This window comes from Phalangium opilio, unplaced genomic scaffold (genome assembly GCF_054372755.1).
Source record: "Phalangium opilio isolate 3A_F unplaced genomic scaffold, DU_Popi_V2 ptg000025l_1, whole genome shotgun sequence".
Classification (NCBI taxonomy): Eukaryota; Metazoa; Arthropoda; class Arachnida; order Opiliones; family Phalangiidae; genus Phalangium; species Phalangium opilio.
Genome location: NW_028324156.1, coordinates 4,603,684 through 4,622,565, shown reverse-complemented (window position 1 = coordinate 4,622,565; position 18,882 = coordinate 4,603,684). Strand labels below are relative to the sequence as shown.

The 18,882-nt window shown below is 35.0% G+C and overlaps 1 protein-coding gene and 1 long non-coding RNA gene across 3 annotated transcripts; one reads left to right on the top strand and one right to left on the bottom strand.

Annotated features, from left to right (window-relative positions):
• Window positions 1-433: 433 nt before the first annotated feature.
• On the bottom strand, window positions 434-4,563 carry LOC149691908 (uncharacterized). Of its 2 annotated transcripts, none has more exons than XM_089869379.1 (11): window positions 3,628-4,560; window positions 3,503-3,568; window positions 2,762-2,906; window positions 2,380-2,696; window positions 2,165-2,304; window positions 2,024-2,099; window positions 1,866-1,954; window positions 1,187-1,265; window positions 958-1,109; window positions 783-885; window positions 434-718 (listed from the first exon to the last, which is right to left on the bottom strand). In XM_089869379.1, the coding sequence occupies exons 1-11, from the start codon at window positions 4,201-4,203 to the stop codon at window positions 575-577; spliced, it is 1,887 nt and encodes a 628-aa protein (XP_089725505.1). In that variant the 5' UTR covers window positions 4,204-4,560; the 3' UTR covers window positions 434-574. The 2 variants fall into 2 exon arrangements, 1 of the variants encoding a protein (XP_089725505.1); XR_016383532.1 differs by having other exon boundaries at window positions 577-718; window positions 783-890; window positions 3,628-4,563.
• A 2,880-nt stretch (window positions 4,564-7,443) lies between these two features.
• LOC149691907 (uncharacterized) lies at window positions 7,444-10,930 on the top strand. Its single transcript, XR_016383531.1, has 2 exons — window positions 7,444-8,009; window positions 9,013-10,930. It is a non-coding gene; the product is annotated as an uncharacterized LOC149691907 (long non-coding RNA).
• Window positions 10,931-18,882: the final 7,952 nt, after the last annotated feature.

Here is an 18,882-nt window from a genome sequence, read left to right as displayed (position 1 = left end):
ACGTAGTTACGTATTTACTGACATCTAAACCATGATAAAATCCTGCTAGACATTCGTGTAAGCAATACATAGTTCATAAATTGCCGCTAGGGGCGCTGTATACGTAGTTACGTATTTACTGACATCTAATACGTGAAGAAATTAGTCGCTAGGGGAGCTGTCTTTAATATTTTATAGGCCTAATGGTGTGTTTTGAATTACGCCCACGTGATACTTGGAAGCGCCCCCAACGACGGAATTTACTATAAAACTCGGACGCCACGTGTCGGCGACAGCAGCTCGTGTCTTTGAACGCGTAATCGAGTTGGTATGGTAAAACGCACCAATAAAAACAGAACATTAAAACACAACCATATAACGCAACTTTAACACTTAAGATTAAAGCGCAACAATTAAAAATTTTAAAATTAAAATCTATTAAAAACGCAAAGACTTTAGATTAAAAAATCCACTTTTATTGAAAATGTGTACATTGGTGTAACGAGTAGCTGCTTAAAAACAAAATTGGTCTGAAATGATTACCAGTGACGTATCTGACAATTAATCAATCATAGTATCAAAACAACAAATCTATCTAGCACACGCTAAAATCCCATAATTTAACAGTCTGATCATAGGAACCGGAAACAATCACGCTATCGTTAAACTGGACGCAAGTCACGCCATCTTCGTGATTTCGTAGTGTCACCAATCTTTGACCAGTGTCCAAGCTCCAAACCTTCAAAGAACAAAAATGATAAAACGTGGTAGAAAAGAAAAGGTTTCGAGTTTATTAAAATTACTTTTAACGTTTTATCATCTCCTCCACTAACAATTCTCCAATGATCAGCTTGTAAGCAACGTACAACGCCAGTATGACCTTCGGATTTCATCCAATCAAGGGTACTATACTTAAAAAAACATATATTTCAGATTTTACAAACTTTAAAAACGTAAAAAAAAACGTTTGACAACTACCTAAGACAAGCTCCAGTTTGAATACTCCAGAATTTTATCGTTCTATCCAAAGATCCGCTAATTATTTTAGAGTTATCAAATTGCAAACACGTCACGGCGTCATTGTGCCCAAAAAGAGTCAACAAACACTCGCCATCAGTCAATTTCCAAATCTAATCAATATAATTCAATTCAATTAGCGTAAATTAAATTTATTAAATAATAATAAGATCACACGCAGCTATAATACCTTAATCGTTTTATCACCGGAACCTGATACAATTTTAGAACTATCAAACTGAAGGCACAAAACCGCACCTTCGTGACCCCTGGTGATTAAAATATAATCTATAATTAATTAATTATCTCTAAATTTAAATTTTACATTAAGTTTCCCAGAAATTAATAAGTAATAAGCTAAATATTTGAATTAATAAAAGATTATCGTGTATTTCTGGGAAAAACCACAGCCAGCCAGCCCCCCTGGTGATTAAAATATAATCTATAATTAATTAATTATCTCTAAATTTAAATTTTACATTAAGTTTCCCAGAAATTAATAAGTAATAAGCTAAATATTTGAATTAAAAGATTATCGTGTATTTCTGGGAAAAACCACAGCCAGCCAGCCAGCCCCCCTGGTGATTAAAATATAATCTATAATTAATTATCTCTAAATTTAAATTTTACATTAAGTTTCCCAGAAATTATTAAGTAATAAGCTAAATATTTAAATTAAAAGATTATCGTGTATTTCTGGGAAAAACCACAGCCAGCCAGCCAGCCAGCCAGCCATTAAGGTCTGCCAAATACTTTTGTGTCATAAAACTGGCAAAAAAGTAAAAAAACTAAAACCGATTGAAAATATCACGCAAAATGCTACCTAAGCCCGTCATTATTGCAACTTCATGTAAAATAACATTAAATACCTTAGTGTCATTCGACAGACGCCAGTTTTTATGTCCCAGACTTTCAGTGTATAATCATAAGAACCACTAACTACTTTGTCATCATCAACCTGCAAGAATTAGAATAAATTATGATAAAAACATAAAATTATAATTAAAAGGTTTAGTTAAGTGTTTACCTGAAGGCATCTTACGGTTTCCGTATGTCCAACCATGGTACCCTTACAAGCTATACTTGACCATTTTTGTTGCGTACTATATAAAAAAAAAATATTTACGAGTTCTGAAATTTAAAGTAATTAAATTAAACTATAACTTACCTTAAATCCCAAACTTTAATTGTGCAATCGCTAGAACCGCTAATTAGTCTATTGCCTTCTAAATGAAGGCATCGTACAGTTCCGGAATGTCCAACCAGAGTCATAACTAACCAAGGTGAATTAGTTCTTATATTCCAAACCTAAAAAGAAAAGCGTTACAAAACTTACAATATCTTAAAACTAAAATAAAGATATTACCTCAAAACACTTCATACCTTAATAGTTTTATCAGAGGATCCACTCACTATCCTAGTATCATCAAATTGGACGCAAAAAACACCTTGTATATGTCCGTGAAAAGTTCGAACGTGACAATTTCCTTTAATCCAATTACGTCTCAAACGATATCTTTCGGAGAAAGCGCGTTTCCAATCGACTCCTCCTTGAGATAAGCGGTAAGTTATCATTTGTTTTTGTTCGGCGGAACGAGAGAGCCGCCATTCAGGCGATTTGCAAAATTTATGCCACAAGAAAGGATCACTAGCCATTTCTCGCCAAGCTCGACAAACCAATATACACCTACAGAGACTCGCTAAATAGTGAAATTAAATTAGTAACGTTAATGAAGAGATATAGTTGCCTTTAATTAAAACATACCAGGATCAAGATAAGAGAAAATGCGAGTAGCAATTGGCTCCGGTAAAGAGGATATCGGATCTTCGCAATTAACGGGACAATGTTGATGCATAATGGGAGCCATAACGACTGATAGCAAGTGATTTTGCGTAGCGCTGCATTGATTCTAATAAGAGAGTGACAAATTTCATTATGACGCGCGTAAAACTAGTATAACCATGGATGAAGAATGCGCGTGAGGAAATTTGTTTTCACTCTACAGGATAGGCAGCTCCCTATCTCGAACGACAGAATATTCTGTATATACTCTGTTACAACGTCGGCTGTCAGCACGCGCAAAGCTATTTCTCTATGTAACGTAGCTTTGTACGTGCTGTCAAGAGACAAAAAACTTCAGGATCTTCAGGATTTAAAATATCCGCGAGTTTTTTAGCTCGAGTGCACGGACCTCTAGACCTTAGTTTCAAATGCGTGTAGTAGACTGTATGCAATTTCACACGTATTTGAAACTAAGGCCTAGAGGTCCGTGCACTCGAGCTAAAAAACTCGCGGATATTTTAAATCCTGAAGATCCTGAAGTTTTTTGTCTCTTGACAGCACGTACAAAGCTACGTTACATAGAGAAATAGCTTTGCGCGTGCTGACAACCGACGTTGTAACAGAGTGTATACAGAATATTCTGTCGTTCGAGATAGGGAGTTGCCAATCCTATAGCGTGAAAACAAATTTCCTCGCGCGCATCCTTCATCCATAATTAATTACCAAGAGAGTCTTAAGCACAAAATTTTTCTGTTGATCAGAAAATTCGGAAAACCATTTTTTCATAATCTAAATAGACAATTTTGATCTAATAAAAAGCTCTACACGCTTGTAAGTTGACTACTTACATCAAGTTTTCCTTTAAATTCCGCCGCTGTCATTTTATACTTTCCAGGAACATGTTTCTCAAAATGATTAGTAATTGCCAATGTTGGACAGGATCTTCTATAGTTATCATTATCGTAGCTATCACAGGCTCTATGTTCGGTATAATCTCTTTCGGAATTTTCAACAAAATTCCCATTGAGTGACTTGGGGCTTGGTTTATAGCATCTAGGTAAACTATAACATTTTCGAGGAAATTGAGTCTGTTCCCCAATGGATGGATGTTTTCCGCAACGATTTAGGCTTCCGATTCGATAAACGGTGTGTTGTGGACAAGTTAAAAGCATAATCTGGCCGCTGGACATTTTAGGTAATAAATAAAGATACTGGGCTCTTTGATCCATTCCGTTTTTGGCGCTCGAAGAATGGACGTTTTTCGACGCGCACTCGTTCAAATTATCTATCGGTAGACTAACCGCTTCTTCCAGCTTATCCCAGTTTCGTTCCAAGGTATGATCACAGTTAGTACATTGAGTTTCCGTTTCATTATCCAAGTCATTTCCATTAGATTTGGAATCCGCGCTCGCGTTGGCACTCATTTCGTAAAATTCTTACGATTGTTACATTAGTTTTATTAATGGCAAAACATTCGCTGTCATTAAAATTAAATTACGCGACGAAAAAATCGAATAATCAATGCTTAAAAGGTTAATAACACCTTGTCGGTGTGACAGTAACAGCAGTAACCGTCTTGTCAAAGCCAAGGCTTAGCATATTTCTAGCTTGTAATTTCACTTATGTTCGTATTAGCTTAGTTTAAAACTGATTTAAAAAGAGTATACGTTTCCGAAGTTATAAAATACTATAATAATAATTTTAAATTATTAATTACAAAAAACCTACATAAGAACAACAACGAACCGTCAAACCGTCACACCACTTCTCATCGTAGGGTATCCCCATACTTTTAGATCGGTTCAGTTCAGTTTCTCTCTTAGGATTACATAGCTTACCTTCTCACGTCGGAGTCACGCACACTCGAAGAACGAATCGACTTGTAATTTTGAACTCTATCAACGCTGAAATTACAGAACATCATTCACATGATTATCAGCATAAAAATAACACATAAACAGTCAACAAATATGCAAAAATAATATTATTATAACAACAGAAGTTTATCTGTAGGCTTACAGAAAAAGGTCAGGTAACAACATTAAACATTAAAAGAACGGGCTTTTTCTAAATATAAAAGGAAATATATTAAAATAAATAAATTATATCTTATTACAAAATACTTAGCATTTAATTAATCTTAAAAACGAGGGCTAATGCGCCGCCATTGGTTTAGTAGCGTCTGCTATTCCGAACCCCATACCACTATGGGATTGATTGAATTCTCACAGGCTGAAAGTTACGGGTAAGGGTATCGGTTTAGCAGACGCCACTAAAGCAATGGCGGCGCAGTAGTCCTCGTTTTAAAGACTAATTAAATCCTAATTACTTTGTAATATGAGATAATTTATATTATTTACTATTTTAAAGTTATGCTACCTGAACTTTTCCTTCAATTAAAATTTTGGAACATTACGTTAATAATACCATAAGTCTATTATGTAAGGTTCCCACATTATAGACTTATGATAATATTTATTTAAATTATAGTTAGGATCAAAATACGATGGGAGAAAAAGAGTTTTCGACACATTAATTTAAAAATTGTTTAATTATGAGACCGTAAATATAACATATTTTTGAAAATAAAAAACCAATCGAAGGGCATTGGTCCCTACCGTCGGGACTATTTCAGGTAACAATAGAAGCCGCGGAGGGGATCCCACAGAAAAGTGAAGTTTCTTCCCACGATTTTGAAAGGTATTTGAACAATATGGGAATCTCCGTTGCCCGGGCTAACCACCATTTTTTCGGTCATACATATTCGAAACGATTCTTCTACCCATTCTATTGTCGCGATAGAAACAAGATTGTCAAGACAACAATAAAGCCACATCGATACCACAGCTCGCCCAGTTTCCAAGCTATCATGAAACCCTTAAATGATCTGAAGTAGTAAATCCAACCATAGACGCTCAAATCAAGTGAGATAATGATTGATAGCTTAACGTCTTTACTATTGAACGATATTTTAGTTGGATAGATTAGATTATCTTTAGTATCACAGGTCTCAAGAACACCATGCTATGGGACGCTAAGCCTAAAAACCTGCTATTGTTTCGTTTAAAATTACCGGTCTTATCTAAACAGGGATGGCTCGCTACTTCATCATATAGGAGTGCAAGAAAAAAGCCTTGACGCCTCGAAAGAATGATAGCCCTACAAGTCTATCAACTCCAACACAACGCTATAATTTAAAAGTTCCCCATTTCATACCAGTGTACCTAAAAGATTTCCTAAGATTTCTTATCGAGGTCTAGAAGAAAAATTCATAAAAGTCCTGCTTCAGCTATAGGAGATTCTCAAAGACCGACCACCTCGATCCGTTTGAGTTGCACAAAAAAAATTATGGTACCGCTTATGATGGTATAGCGTTATTTCAATCCCGTTCTTTGGGATTTTTAAACGGGACACCTTTTTTGGGACCTTCGTAAAACCGTGGGACTTGGCAAGCAAGAGGACGTTGAACGCGAATAATCTCATGACAGGTTACTGGTATTCGAAGATTAACGATTTCTTAACGAAAATTAATAATGCATATTGGCTTGGTAATATCTTAAATAAAACCGCCTGAAAAACAGTCAACCTTTGCTAACTGCATCTTGTGATTAAAAAGTTTTCAATTAGGCCTCCTAACTTTCCTTCTGATCAACAAACAACTAGGCATCCTCCTCTCTCTTGGTAAACAAAATAGAATGTGAAAAAATTTGTTAACCCTCAAAATTTCTTACTGATTTTCAATTGTCCCTGGCAAGTACTTTCACTATAACATTGGGAACATTCCGAGGCATAACGACAATAGGGGGAAGATACGGGTACCGGCGGTAAACAACTTTCACCCAGACAAAAAGAGGAACTAGAGGAGGAAATATTTCTAGTTCCCTCTATATATCCTAAATCAAACAGGTTCCAATATTTTTGGGGGTGAAAACGCTCGGGCATTTTGTCAACAACAACAATGGTGCAAAATGCCCGAATAACTTTCATCTCCGGGAACATATCTTTTATTCTTTCACCGCCATTATCATGTTAAAGCCCTGAAAGGGCCACAGACTCATAGGTAACCCGTGGTACGGGACGGGAGACTGAACTCCAAGAGAAAAATACACAAAAACAAGGAACGCGAGACAGTTTAAGAACTTCTCTAACTGAGAAAAATTCAAAGGCTTTCATAAGATATGTTCCATAAGTTTGTCACTGGTTACAAACTGGAGCTTTTCTTGAAGTGACGTAGGTCATAGATTCCTTTAAAGCGACGCCTAGTGAGGCGCTGTCAAAGGCTTAGTACAGACTAAATAGGAAGATGATTGTGAAACCGAGTGTAGTCAATTCTCGCTTCGCTCTAGAACTAGCTCTCATTAAGTCTCTAGCATTACGAAGCATAGGTAGTGTCATACTTATGAAATATATATAAACTTATGAATATATATGTATATTTTTTGCCGTTTCCCCAGTGTTGCCAGACGGTTGGTGAGTAGAGAGAAAAACTAGCGTATCAATTGTAACTAGTCACTACACATTGGTCACTACTAACTTGGTTCACAGTTAACTTGAGCGTCTCTTTAGCAAACACTATCTTTTACACTGTCTATGACATTGATACACTTGAATCCTAATCAACCCTTGATCATGGCATGGTTTTGTATCCAAAAAGCCTCAAACTGTCCTAACATACAAGGTTTAGAAAATCCATGTCTTAGCCCAATAAACCCAAGAACTATTCCTGTTTAAAAGATTTAAAAGACCCTTCAAGGTCATGTTTTTGTTTGGTTTTCGTCTCTCTCAGTTAGAGACGGAAGAGGAGGGAATAACACGTTTTTGGCAGTGATGTAGAGAGATGGGAACCGTGAACACAAAACACCTAGACCTAGAGAAGCCAGGGGAATGAACCTTGAATAGGGAGGCCAGGATGTTACCTTACCCCCATCAGGTATATAAACCGAATTTCAGGAGAGACCTACAGTTAGTTACCAAAGGATTGACCAAAGAGGAAGGAACCGAGGCAAGGGTTTCCGATTCCTCTCGTTCTTCGGACGAAAATGTAGATACTGGCGAAAATTTAGGCGAAAGACTGCGTTCCCTAGTCGCGAACGGTGTTAGGGGTGCTGCTGACCATGGTTCGTTTCCGACTTTGAAGTACGCTTCGTCGCTTGATTACACGAATACGGGTATTTTTGCTAATCGAAGAGAGACCTAATTGATCATTGGTGCTTTCGGAAAGAGTACAAAAGTAAGTTTCATTTGGTAATTTGAAAAATGAAGCCTTAAGGTGCCATTTTTCTGAGATTTCAATCAAAATATAACTTAGAAGACAATATTTAATTTTGTGGTTTTATTACACCTCCTTAATGGACGGGTATTTTCTATAGTTATATTAAAACACTTTCACAAAACCTGACATTTTGAAACCGTTTGCAACAGATTTGTTGGTTGTAAAATTTGCCTGTTAACTTTCGTCAGGAAATGCAGTTATTATTATTCTTAAAAATAGATTCCATCTTTTGAAAATGTTTGAAAATGGTTTCAAAGTGTCAAGCGTGAACGTTACTTTCAAAATTGTTCGGTTGACAATACCAAACGCAAATAGAAATGACACTGGGGTGGTTGAAAGAATTCCGTAGTACCCAGTACAATGTTCAATAAGCACAAAAAATCTCGCTTTCTTCTCTAGTTTCTTTGGTCGACCATGTTTTGTGACAGGCTACGTTACCTCAATAGCGAATTAAAGTCATTGTTATTGTTACTTAATCAACATTTGTTTTAACTTCGTATAGTTAGAAACATAACAGACCAATCAGAGCAGTACCTTAAAATAGATAATGTTGCCAGTCATTTGCTAGTGTCATTCAACCGCTATCTACAACAGACCGAAACGATTGTAGAATTCTGTTCGATTCAGTGATTATTCAGTTCCAAACCTGCATGCAGGTGATTCTCTAATAACAAATTGTTGGCAACCCTGAATGTTAAGGAACATTGAAGGAAATTTCACTAAGTCCCTTTAGTGCACACTATCTAATACGTTACCTTGTTTAATTTGTCTTTGGTAACATATCTTATAAATTTATGGTAATATGAAATTTACAAAACACTAAAAGAGAGTCTCATAAATAAAAAATAAATATATATTTCTCGATTTATTTGTCAAGCGTGAAGCATACTATACCCATATTTAAATTACGCAAATAATTCGATACCATAAACGATTCACTTTTCCGTCTTCCAAAACGCAGGTATATATTTTTTTGTCTAGATTTGGCCAAGCTCGACCGTTGAACCCTGGTATTGCGCTGGGTCCACTTTAGTCTCGGCTTCGGGCTTCGCACCTTCGGAGCAGAAGATGAAAAAGAGAAGACGAAAAAGAAAAAAAATTGGCAGGAGAAAAGACTTCGGAAGAAAGAATAGCGAAATAGCCAAAGAAGAAGACTGAATATGAATAGTTAGGCCCGAGTTTAGGCCTAACTTTGCATCGTTTTTAATCCGGATCAGATCAATCAGGCTTATAATAGGCTATAGGTGGTACACTCCACCCCACTGTACCGTTCCGTCCCTACTTTAAATCTCTATGGTTATACTTTTCATAAGTGAACTAAAACTAGTATAAGTTGCTAAGTTTCAAAAGGTTTTGTTGTCTGGGTCAGGGCCGGATTAAGCAACTTTGCACCCGGGAGCCCAGATAGTGTGCGCCCCATTAAGTCGGAAAAAAACGAAACAGCAAATGTTGCTAAGGGGTAATAGTTCAACGCAATGCGCCCCCAAAAAGCCTTGCCCCCGAGGGCCAGTGCTCCCTCGCCCCCCCCCCTTTAATCCGGCCCTGGTCTGGGTAGGCATATCCTTGCGGCTACGATACAAACTCGAACTTTATCTACGCATTGAAAGTGTTAATAGACCTTTTGGGTGTAAGCAACCCTCCCTCGGTATAGAGAGATACATTGCCACCTGTCTCTGCGCACTCTCATGATACAAAAAGGCCAGAGCGCAGGCGCCAACAGGCGAAGGGGAAGGCAAAGTTTTACCCACGTGTCTTTCCCTCGTCTTAGTTACATCGAAATGGTTTATTTACTTAGGAATGATCAAGGAGTATTTTTGGGTTCTCTCCTCTTGATGTAGCTGTAGCCTGTAGCTCCGTCCCAATATATACGTAGAAATGTAATAGTGAATTAGGCCTAAAGTCTCGCGCTGTATATGGAATGAATAGCGTATATTATTTGGGGGGCTCCTTAAGAAAATTTGGCGCGTTTTCTTTCCTCGCGCTCTTTTCCTAACAGTAAGGAGCTAGGAGAATAAAAAGAAGAAGAAAAAAAATACTTTCTCCAAAAAGATTCCTGCCCAAAATCTAAAACGTTTTTTCCCACGGACTGGCTGACCGTATGACGTAATGAAGCAGATGTTAGGCTAGATCCTCTCTCTCCCCTTCTTTCTTGAACCGAAATCTCATCTCAAGCTTGGTCGGGTCGGTTCGGTTGGTAAAAAAACTATCCTATAGAGAGAGAAAGAGGGATGTTCTTGCATGCTCCTTCTCTAAAAGATGAGGGTTAACATTACGTAAGCATGACTACCTAAGGATCGGACACTTGTCCTTCATTTATTTTTTATATTAGGTTAGCACTATGAAATTTTGGCGTAAAAATTGTCTTATTTTCTTTTACAAATGTCCCACCTCTTAAGTAACCTTACTGTAGGAATTTTATAATCATTTCATTTTGAGATTGCGGTACTGTTGAGCGAATATACTGATATGTCTAAGAGAAGGCGTAGTAGCTTTGATTGTACTGTATTTTCATAATGAAATTAGGCGTTAAATATTTTTTAGAGACCGTTTGGTTTTGTCCGGGAAAAAGACGCATCACATTTAGAGATTTATGGAGATAAACATAAATAGTATTATATAATTATTAGGTGTTTAAATGTTTACTTGTATTTTACGTAATTTGTTTGTTTTGTTTATTTGTTTGTTTGTGAGATAATGTTATTTTCCGGGTAGTTTTGTATTGTCTTTTGGTGGTTTATTTTTTATCGTTTAGTATTGTTTGATTGTAAACTTAAATTGAGTGTGTATTTTTGTAATGATGATATACAAGATGTATTGCAAAAGAAAAAAAAATGATATAGTTTCTGTGATAAAAGAAACCCATTAAAATTGTGATTTATCTCGTTGCATTTTATTGGACTTAAAATTAATCTAATTTTTACTAATTACAAATTTTATCACAGTATTAAGGATGTATGGGTTACGCTTTGTCGAAGCTCCTAAGACCGTAGGGCAATACTAACCTAACTTAATCTAACCAGTCAACTAAATCCTGAATAACTTTAAAACTCAAGGGCACTCAAGTTTGGCGCGAAATAAAAAATCTCCCGCGCTTCTCAATATTAATTTTAAAATTAAGCTTAACGCCTACAACTTCACGTGAAATCAAACTAGGCTTAAACACGCACGTGCATAGAAGTTTTCGTCAAATTTTATCTAAACTAAATCAAAGTGCTTCAAGATTATCGGGGTTCTTAAACTCTATTAACCAATTTAGCTGTAATTTTCAACATCCGTTTGAAATCCAAAAACATTTAGGTCTAACTTATGGCGTTACGTAATCTATATCTATATCTTCCCATCGACCATAAGGTAGGATATATCTCCAGTTTTTTATCGACCTTAGTACCGTATGTTACCGTTATTAAAGCAACGGGAGAATTTTGATGAAAATTTCATAGACCTATTTATAAATACAAAAGTGGAAAGCGGGAAAACCGGGGTATGATTCCCTACTTTGGGCGCCAACAGGGTGCTATACAGAGATGACGGAAACTAGGTCAGTGGTTCCAAGACAGCTGAGGAAGCTCCGGAACTCTGGGATAACCATCCCTGTTTAAATCTTCCTCGGCTAAACTTTTTTGAAATTTCCTCTCTCTCTCTCTCTTTTTCGCTTTTTAGAAAAATTCAAAAATCTGTCAAAAAAAGGAGAGACCACCTATTTTAATTGTTATTTTCACCCCAACCAGAACTTATTGTGTTCAAATTTTTTTTCGCTAAGCCTTCGCGTTGAAAGGTTTAAGGGTTTTATTCAAGAGTTTTTTTCTCTTTTCAATAATACGGGGTTTTTCGAGTGGATAACCTGGATACTTTAATTTTTAAACGGATACATTTTAACCGTAGCTAACTTAGGGGTTTTCTATGAGAGCTTTTTCCAACTGAATTGATTCAATTCTATATTTTAACGATTTCATTAGTTTAAAATGGTCGATAATTACCGTTAACTTGTTTAAAATTGGCGATAATTACCGTTAATTATTTTAAAATGGTGAAAAATTACTGTTAAGTATAATAAAATGGTCCTTATATACCGATAATTCATTATAAATGGTTGATAATAACCTTTAATTCTTTTAAATGGTTGATAGCTATCATTAATTAATTTAAATGGTTAATAACATCGTTAATCAACAACTTGGAAAAATTTCTAAGGAAGATGTTCAATTCGTAATTCAAAAATTTAAAAATATGTATTAGAGGAGGGGAGTTTTTCAACAAAAACACTGTTATTGTCTGTTTTTTTTGTAATTTTTTCTTTCTTAAACGTTTCCGTTTGTCGAACACCAAACCTCTGATTTCGTCTGATTTTCATATCCGCAAGAGTCTACTTAATATCCCACAAGAATATTGAACCTTCACCCTTACGATAATATATACAGTCCCTGATAAAGACTTGGGGAAATAATTCTAAATTCAATATTCATTTTAAAAATGAATAAATTCGTGATATCCGTTGCTTAATTAAAGTTTATGTTGTTCGAAAAACGATTAGGAATAGTTACAACCTTAAAATGGGTTACGTTTCATACTTAAAAACTAGCTTTAAAGTCGGTTTTCTAAGACTGTTACGGCAGCCACGCGTTTTCATCGAAAAAAAATTGATGGGAAGTTTGGAAGTGTTCATTCAAATTATTTATAGAAAAATAAATTATAGGTTTTTCTGAAAAACCGTCATTAAATGTTTTTACACTACTATTTTTGAAAGAAAAAAAATTGCTGCAATTCTAGAAGGTGGAAATTTGAAAAATTAAACCATCTGTTCCATGACGCACCCTACACCAACGTGTTCGGTTGTCTTCAAGTGATAATTACCGATAGTATCGCGGGAGCTAATGGTTTTCTTTCAAAACTCCTCACGACTGAGCTGTTAAGGCATCTTTCGTGGTGGACAATTTAGGTGTTAGCATCGTTGAAATTGACACCTCTCTTTCTCAAATGAAGGAATATTTTGCGTATTCATGATGCAGCGAATGGAGAAAGGTAAGATTTTTATTATTATTTTTATTATTCCGTTCATAAAACAGATTTAATTTAAAGTAACTCACGTTCCAAAAATTAAAAGTTGTTGGGTAGACCGATGTACTTACAGTAGATTCTATCATAAGCTTATAAGACACGTTCCATAAGTATGACACTAGGTATGCTTCGTAATGCTAGAGCCTTACTGAGAGCTAGTTCGAGAACGACAAGCGAGAATTGAGTAACTACACTCGGATAGATTTGCAGGACTTCCATCGGCCTCTTTAGTCTGTAGTAAGCCTTTGACAGCGCCTCACCAGGCGTCGCTTTATGAGAATCTATGACGTTTCATCTACGTCACTTCATGACAAGCTCCAGTTTGTAACCAGTGAAAAACTTGTGGAACATATCTTATGAACTTATGGTAATATGTAGTGTGCACTAAAGGGGCTAGAGAAATTCCCTCCCCTTTTCTTAACTTTAACTGCGCATGCGCTAATTCAGGATTGCCAATAATTTGTTATTAGAGCATCTCCTGCATGCAGGTTTGTAACTGAATCGCCCATAGAACCTTCTGTACTTTGGTAATCGCCTAATCGGTGCTAATACCCTTTTTGGAACACCCTGTATATGCTATGATATATCCAATAAATCAAGGAAATGTAACGTTTAAATTGAGGTATTTAAAGTAAGTCATGGAAATGTAACGTTTAGATTGAGGTATTTAAAGTAAGTCATGGAAATTTAATGTTTAGATTGAGGTATTTAAAGTAAGTCATGGAAACTAAAACATTAACATTACGATGTTTGCAATAATTTAAGGGAATTGTTTGATAACTAAATTCAAAGCGTTTAATTTGTTTGTTCGGTGGCTGTCAATACATTTCTCCTGAGATATTCCATGAGAAATATAACATTTAAGCCACGCCTAATTCCCATGAGCTTCACCTAAATCTAAAGCGTGGGACCGAACCATAACAAGCTATTCAAAAAACTTCAAACAATAGACGAGTGACAGAAAATTCCCAATCCAAAATCGAAAGTGATGTTTTGAACTAAGGAACCCACTAATCTAACAGTTAGGCAAGTCAGAACCCAAAATAGGCCGATCCATCCGTTTCTTTGTTAGTTCCACCCTCTATTCCATTGAGCGGTAATTTAGGCTTCCACGTCATCAAAACATTGGCTAGTTACTTAGCATTTACTTATTGAAGAACTGTAGGAAACAGTAATTGGTAGTTAAGCATCTTCAAAAGAGACAGTTACAATTTTACAAGGCTAAGCCTAATATAGTGCAAGTTCAAGACTGTGTAACGTGTTTACTCTTAACTGAATATTCATTTGAATTTTCATTCATTGTGTTAGAAGCCAGGTGATGAAAATCCATTTTAAAACAATTATAAAATATGGTTCGTTCACCTGCGTTTTGTTTTCACGCCCAAAATAAGTGAACTTCAAACCAAGTCTTAAAATTTTAATTATAAACCGTAATTGTACCCCTCAATTAAACCCTAATCATCTTCAATTAACTATAAATTTTCAATTTAAAAACATTTGAATTTAATTAACTAAATTCTAAACATCCCTAGTAAGTTTCAAATCGAGTCAGATATAAAATTCCAAAATAAAGTTTGCTAAGCCTAACATTAAAATTTATCTCTACAAATCTGTTATCCTTAAATTAAACCCTAATAATCCAATTTAACTATTAATTTTCATTTTAAAACCATTAAAATTAAAATAACTAAACTCTAAATATCCACAAAACTAAGCCCCAAATCTGTTCAGAAATAATTCCAAATTAAAGTTTGCTAATCAACTTATTATCCTTCAATTAAACCCTAAACATCCCATTTAATTATAAATTTCCAATTTAAATAGAATAAAATTTAATTAACTAAACTTAAACATCCCTAGCTAAGTCTCAAATCTGTTCAGAAATAATTCCAAATTTAAGTTTGCTAATCAACTTATTATCCTTAAATTAAACCCTAAACATCCCATTTAATTATAAATTCCCAGTTTAATTAGAATTTTTAATTAACTAATCTTAAACATCCCTAGCTAAGTTCGAAATCGGTTCAAAAATAATTAAATCTCTTTTAGGAATTAAAGTTTACTAAACCTAACTTTATCTCTTGGAATCTATGAATGAAGTAGACGTGAGAAAAACACATACTACTTGAGATCGTATAGAGTCCATAAAAACATGGTCATAAAACGTCTGGGTAATTACTTTACTACGAGCTTGTTGTAAGTCGAGAGTGTCCCCGCAAAAGATTCTAGACTTTTTTTTTCAAGGTTTATTACAACATCCCATGCCCTACTACGAGATATTCCCCTCGACTTTACTGTCTTTGAAGGCGAAATAGCTTCCTACAAGGTTTTAATAAGAAGGCCATGGTCATGGTGCGGGAAATTCAGTCCCGTTATATTTTTGGCGTGATTTAAAACAACTAGGGGAAGTAATTTAGGCTGGGGTGCTTTGAGATTACAGTAAATTAGTTCTAGTATACGTTAGTTACGATTACGAATTAATTAGCAATTAGATAATTTCATGGTGGTAATGAACGCGATAATGAACACGATTTTAATGGAAAAGTTAAGGTAACATAACAATATACCTTAAAAGAATGGCCTTTATCAAAATATAAATGGAAAATATAAAAAATGATCTTTTATTTCAAAATAATTAGCATTTAATTAGTCTTAAAAACGAGGACTACTGCCCCTTCCGCCATTGGTTTAGTGGCGTCTGCTAAATTGAACCTCTTACCCCTACAGGATTGGTTGAATTCTCACAGGCTGAGAGAGATAAGGGGTAAGAGGTTCGATTTAGTAGACGACACTACTAAGCAATGGCGGCGCCATAGCCCTCGTTTTTAAGACCAATTAAATGCTAATTATTTTGTAATAAGCGATCATATTTTTAATATTTAATTCCTTTTATATTTAGAAAAAGGCCGTTCTTTAAAAGTATAATGTTATGTTACCTGAATAAAGAAAACTTACGTTTCTTTTTCCTATTTTTTGGTGCTGAATATTTAAGAACTTAGAGTCAGTTTCTTTATATTGTATTTAACATGAAACCTAATTAAATTTGAGCTTAAAATTAACCATTAAAATCAACTGTCTTAACTACTAGTTAGAAATAAACGAACTTACGCGGCCTTTACACGCTCAATGTTTTGCACAAATTCAGTGGGGGACATATATAAAATTCATCATCTTATAAATTATTCCCAAGACTTTTCACTAATTGTTTCAATAAAAATCCATCATGATGTTGAATGTTCAAAACGTTTTATTTATACTTTGTAACTTAAAAAACGACCCCACGTTTTTTGCGCAAATTATTGAGCGTATAGGGTACCCTTTATTCTGTAAAATGAACAGCGGACAAAGACTGAGCAAACGGATTGAAATTAACTGGTTTTAGGTTATTAGAACATTCATTACTTTTTACCAAGTGTTATTTTGGTATATTTTTTGAATGTAACTTAAAAGAAAATTGTTTAGGCTGTTATTATTAAGTTACATGACGTTTCCGCCTCCAAATTACATACACACACAAAAAAATTGAGAGGTGGAACACTTATCTCTTTAGAATTTCAGTTATGGAATTTTAGTTACGAAAATTGTACGCGAGATATTTTTTGCCCTACCTCTCGAGGAAGAAGTCTTAAGTCTTTTTGTGGGTCCTCTTCTCTCTCTCTCTCTCTTGGGCGATTTGGCCTAAAAAATGTCTCGTTTCGGGAAGAGAATCCGTGGGAAATAGATCAAGGGAAGATGCCTCGGAAGAGATTTTCCCCAAATTAAAGACGATATTATTACTCAATAACGGGAATTCGTCTCGGTATGCACCAACAAAAATATACAGATTTTAATCATTTTACTGTACCGCTACCGATACAGTTATAGCTGGGGGATCGTTATTACGGTTTTGTTTGCCTTAATCGTATCCTGTAAAAGCCTAATTTAGGCCTATTTTTATGGTTTATGTCTACATTTAGGGCTGATGTTTGCGTTGGAAAACACATTGTTATAACTTTATTAAAACAATACTTTCTTAATTGTGGGGTCTAATTTAGGCCCATTTCTGTGTTTTAAACTGCGAATATCTCATTTCTTGATTGTAAGCCTAATTTAGGCCTATTTTTGCGGTTTAAGTCTACATTAAGGGCTGGTGTTTGTGTTGGCGAACTCATTGTGATTTTATTAAAACAATCTTTTCTCGATTGTGGCATTTTATTTAGGTTAAATTTTTGTGTTTTGAAGCTGCGAACATCTCATATCTTGATTGTAAGCCTCATTTAGGCCTAGTCTTTGTGTTTTGAATCCTATTGATGTACCACAAACATTCCTTAGGCCTAATTTCTCTATTAAGTGTTGAAAGTCTCCACTTCTCGATTGTTAAGCCTATTTTGTACCTAATTCATGTTCACACCGTGATCGTAAAAGCCAATAATTTGAAATGAAATCAAAGATAACTATGATGAAAACCACCATTTTTTAGATCTCGTGAGTCATGAAACCTTTTTAGGCTTACAAAAATGAAACATTAACATTTAACGGTTGCTTATTGAATTCATAAATCTAGGCTTAAAATCAGTTTTTCAAGTTTTTTTAAAAAAAGTTAAAGCTAGAGTAAAATAATCCCACGGAATCGAATAAATTGTATAGAACCGACCAACAAAAAAAATGTAGCTGATCCATCAATATTTTGAAGTTTTTCCATTTAAAAATATCAAAATCAGAACAAAAATTATAGTTAGCTCTAAATTTCTAATAGATTCCCATAAAAAAGGTTTTTTCGCGTCGGAAATAGGAATTGGCAGCTATAAGATGGATCAGTTTCCTTTTAAAAAAAAATTAAATATAAAAGTTGATAAAAAAACGCAAATTCGAACGGAATATGGGTTTGGCGTTGAGATACAGTTGTTTCCAATAGTAGCGGAAGTTAATTACACAGTTACATACACTTCCCTTTACAAATATACCGGTATAGATATGGCGTGTTGCAAGGGAAGTGTTGCCAGTCATTTATGATTGGTGCAATTCAATAGTTATCTACCTGTACGCAAAAGATGCTATAATAACAAATTTCTGGCATACCTGAAGCGCATGCGTTTAAGTTAACAAGAGGGGGAGGAAATTTTTCTAACCCCTTTGGTACACGCTATATTTAGGGATAGGTAAACTGGGTGATATCTTGGTCAATAGAAAACTATTCCACGGAATGCAATCACGTTTCTAAATTTACTTAATTGCAAAAATTACTGTTTAAAGTCAGGCGCTTGAGGTGAGACGTTAAACATTAGATAAAATGTGGGGTATGGCTGGGGGGGATAAGATTAATGTATGCCCCCAAGTTAACAAGAAAGAATTTCTTTGCTGGCACCAAGTCCAAGGGGAATGCAACATCACTACGTATTTGATTTCCAGATCTATACTTTTCTTTTTGAGTTCATAATAAAAAAAAATAAAATAGAATAAAAAAGCAACGGCCTGATTTTTTTTCTTTCAATCCATGGTCGTAGTCTCCCTTGGTCCTCCGTAGATCTATTTTTAGCACAAACAAGATGGTCAAGTATGGTCAGATTAACGCCACATCGTTTCCGCATCTACTCTTATTAGGACGCATTTTATTCTTAAAATTAAACTATTCTACCCTAGTGAAAAGTATCCTGACTTGTCATCGAAAAAATTATTTTAAAATCATAAAATTTAAATAAGTATTGCGAGGGAAATTAAAATAGCAACTAATTATCATAAGTGAATAGAATTAAGCATATGTAGGCTTAGAATTATATTGAAAGTTTAACAACTGAAG